The sequence below is a fragment of the Plasmodium cynomolgi genome, chromosome 4, assembly GCF_000321355.1.
Source record: "Plasmodium cynomolgi strain B DNA, chromosome 4, whole genome shotgun sequence".
NCBI classification, from domain to species: domain Eukaryota; phylum Apicomplexa; class Aconoidasida; order Haemosporida; family Plasmodiidae; genus Plasmodium; species Plasmodium cynomolgi.
This window is the reverse complement of record NC_020408.1, coordinates 761070-761952: the sequence shown is the minus strand read 5'-3', so window position 1 is coordinate 761952 and position 883 is coordinate 761070. Positions and strand designations below refer to the sequence as shown.

The following is an 883-nucleotide window of genomic DNA, read 5'->3' as shown; positions in this document are numbered from 1 at the left end:
AATGGCTTCTTCGGCGACTGCTTCTTTTTTTTTCATAGGTGATTCTATCTCTTTTTCATATTTTTGGCTTTTCATTTCTTCACCATTAGCATCGTCGAAGAAATTTTCTAACAAGAAAGAAAATTCTTCGGCTAAAATATCATCACCGGTGTCTTCCAAAGCAAAGATAACCTCATTCTTTAAACGAGATACTAAATCGTCCTTTACAGCATACTTTTCGGGATCCTTTTTTTTATATTTTGAAAGATTTATGGTCTGGCCAGGGAAAGTAAATTTAGAAGCATATTGGGCACTATCTCCACCTTTTGACTTACTTGCTTTTTTATCACTCACTTCTTCTTTTCCGGAAACATTTCTTTTTTTCCTTATAAATGAAAGCATTTCTTTAGATATATAATTTACTATATCGCTCATGACATCATCTTTATCCTTGGCCTCAACTGGGGTAGCTTTTTTGGGTAGTCTATTTCCGTGTTCATCCTTTTCTATATCAGGATACTTTGATTCTTGACTTTGATCAATACTAAAATCAATATTGTGATCATATTCATAATCATATATATCTGTTCTTGTGACATTTTTAATAAATTTCTCCAGAAAGGATTTTATGTATGGCTTTTTAGCTAACTCGTCTGCACTTTCTTCTTGTGCATCATCCAACAACTTTTCATATTTGACCGTTTCATCACCAAAAAATTCACGAGCATTTATTTCTGTGTCCCCTTCTTCACCATCCTCTAATGTCAATAGTGCATTATCACCGTATATGATCGCTGGTTTTTCGGGGGTGTTATCTTTCAATGGTTCGCTTGATTCAGCAGCTTCTTCTCCTTCAGCAGCTTCTTTTCCCTCAGCAGCTTCTTCTCCCTCAGCAGCTTCTTCT

General features: G+C 35.2%; 1 protein-coding gene across 1 annotated transcript in view; it reads right to left on the bottom strand.

The window, feature by feature from the left end:
* PCYB_042780 (hypothetical protein) overlaps positions 1–883 on the bottom strand; it is a gene marked incomplete at both ends in the record, with an annotated part of 3270 nt that overhangs the window by 1541 nt on the left and 846 nt on the right. The window contains 2 exons of the mRNA XM_004225427.1: positions 84–255; positions 403–735. Coding sequence (XP_004225475.1) covers positions 84–255; positions 403–735 — 505 coding nt within the window. The remainder of the gene's footprint in view (positions 1–83; positions 256–402; positions 736–883) is intronic.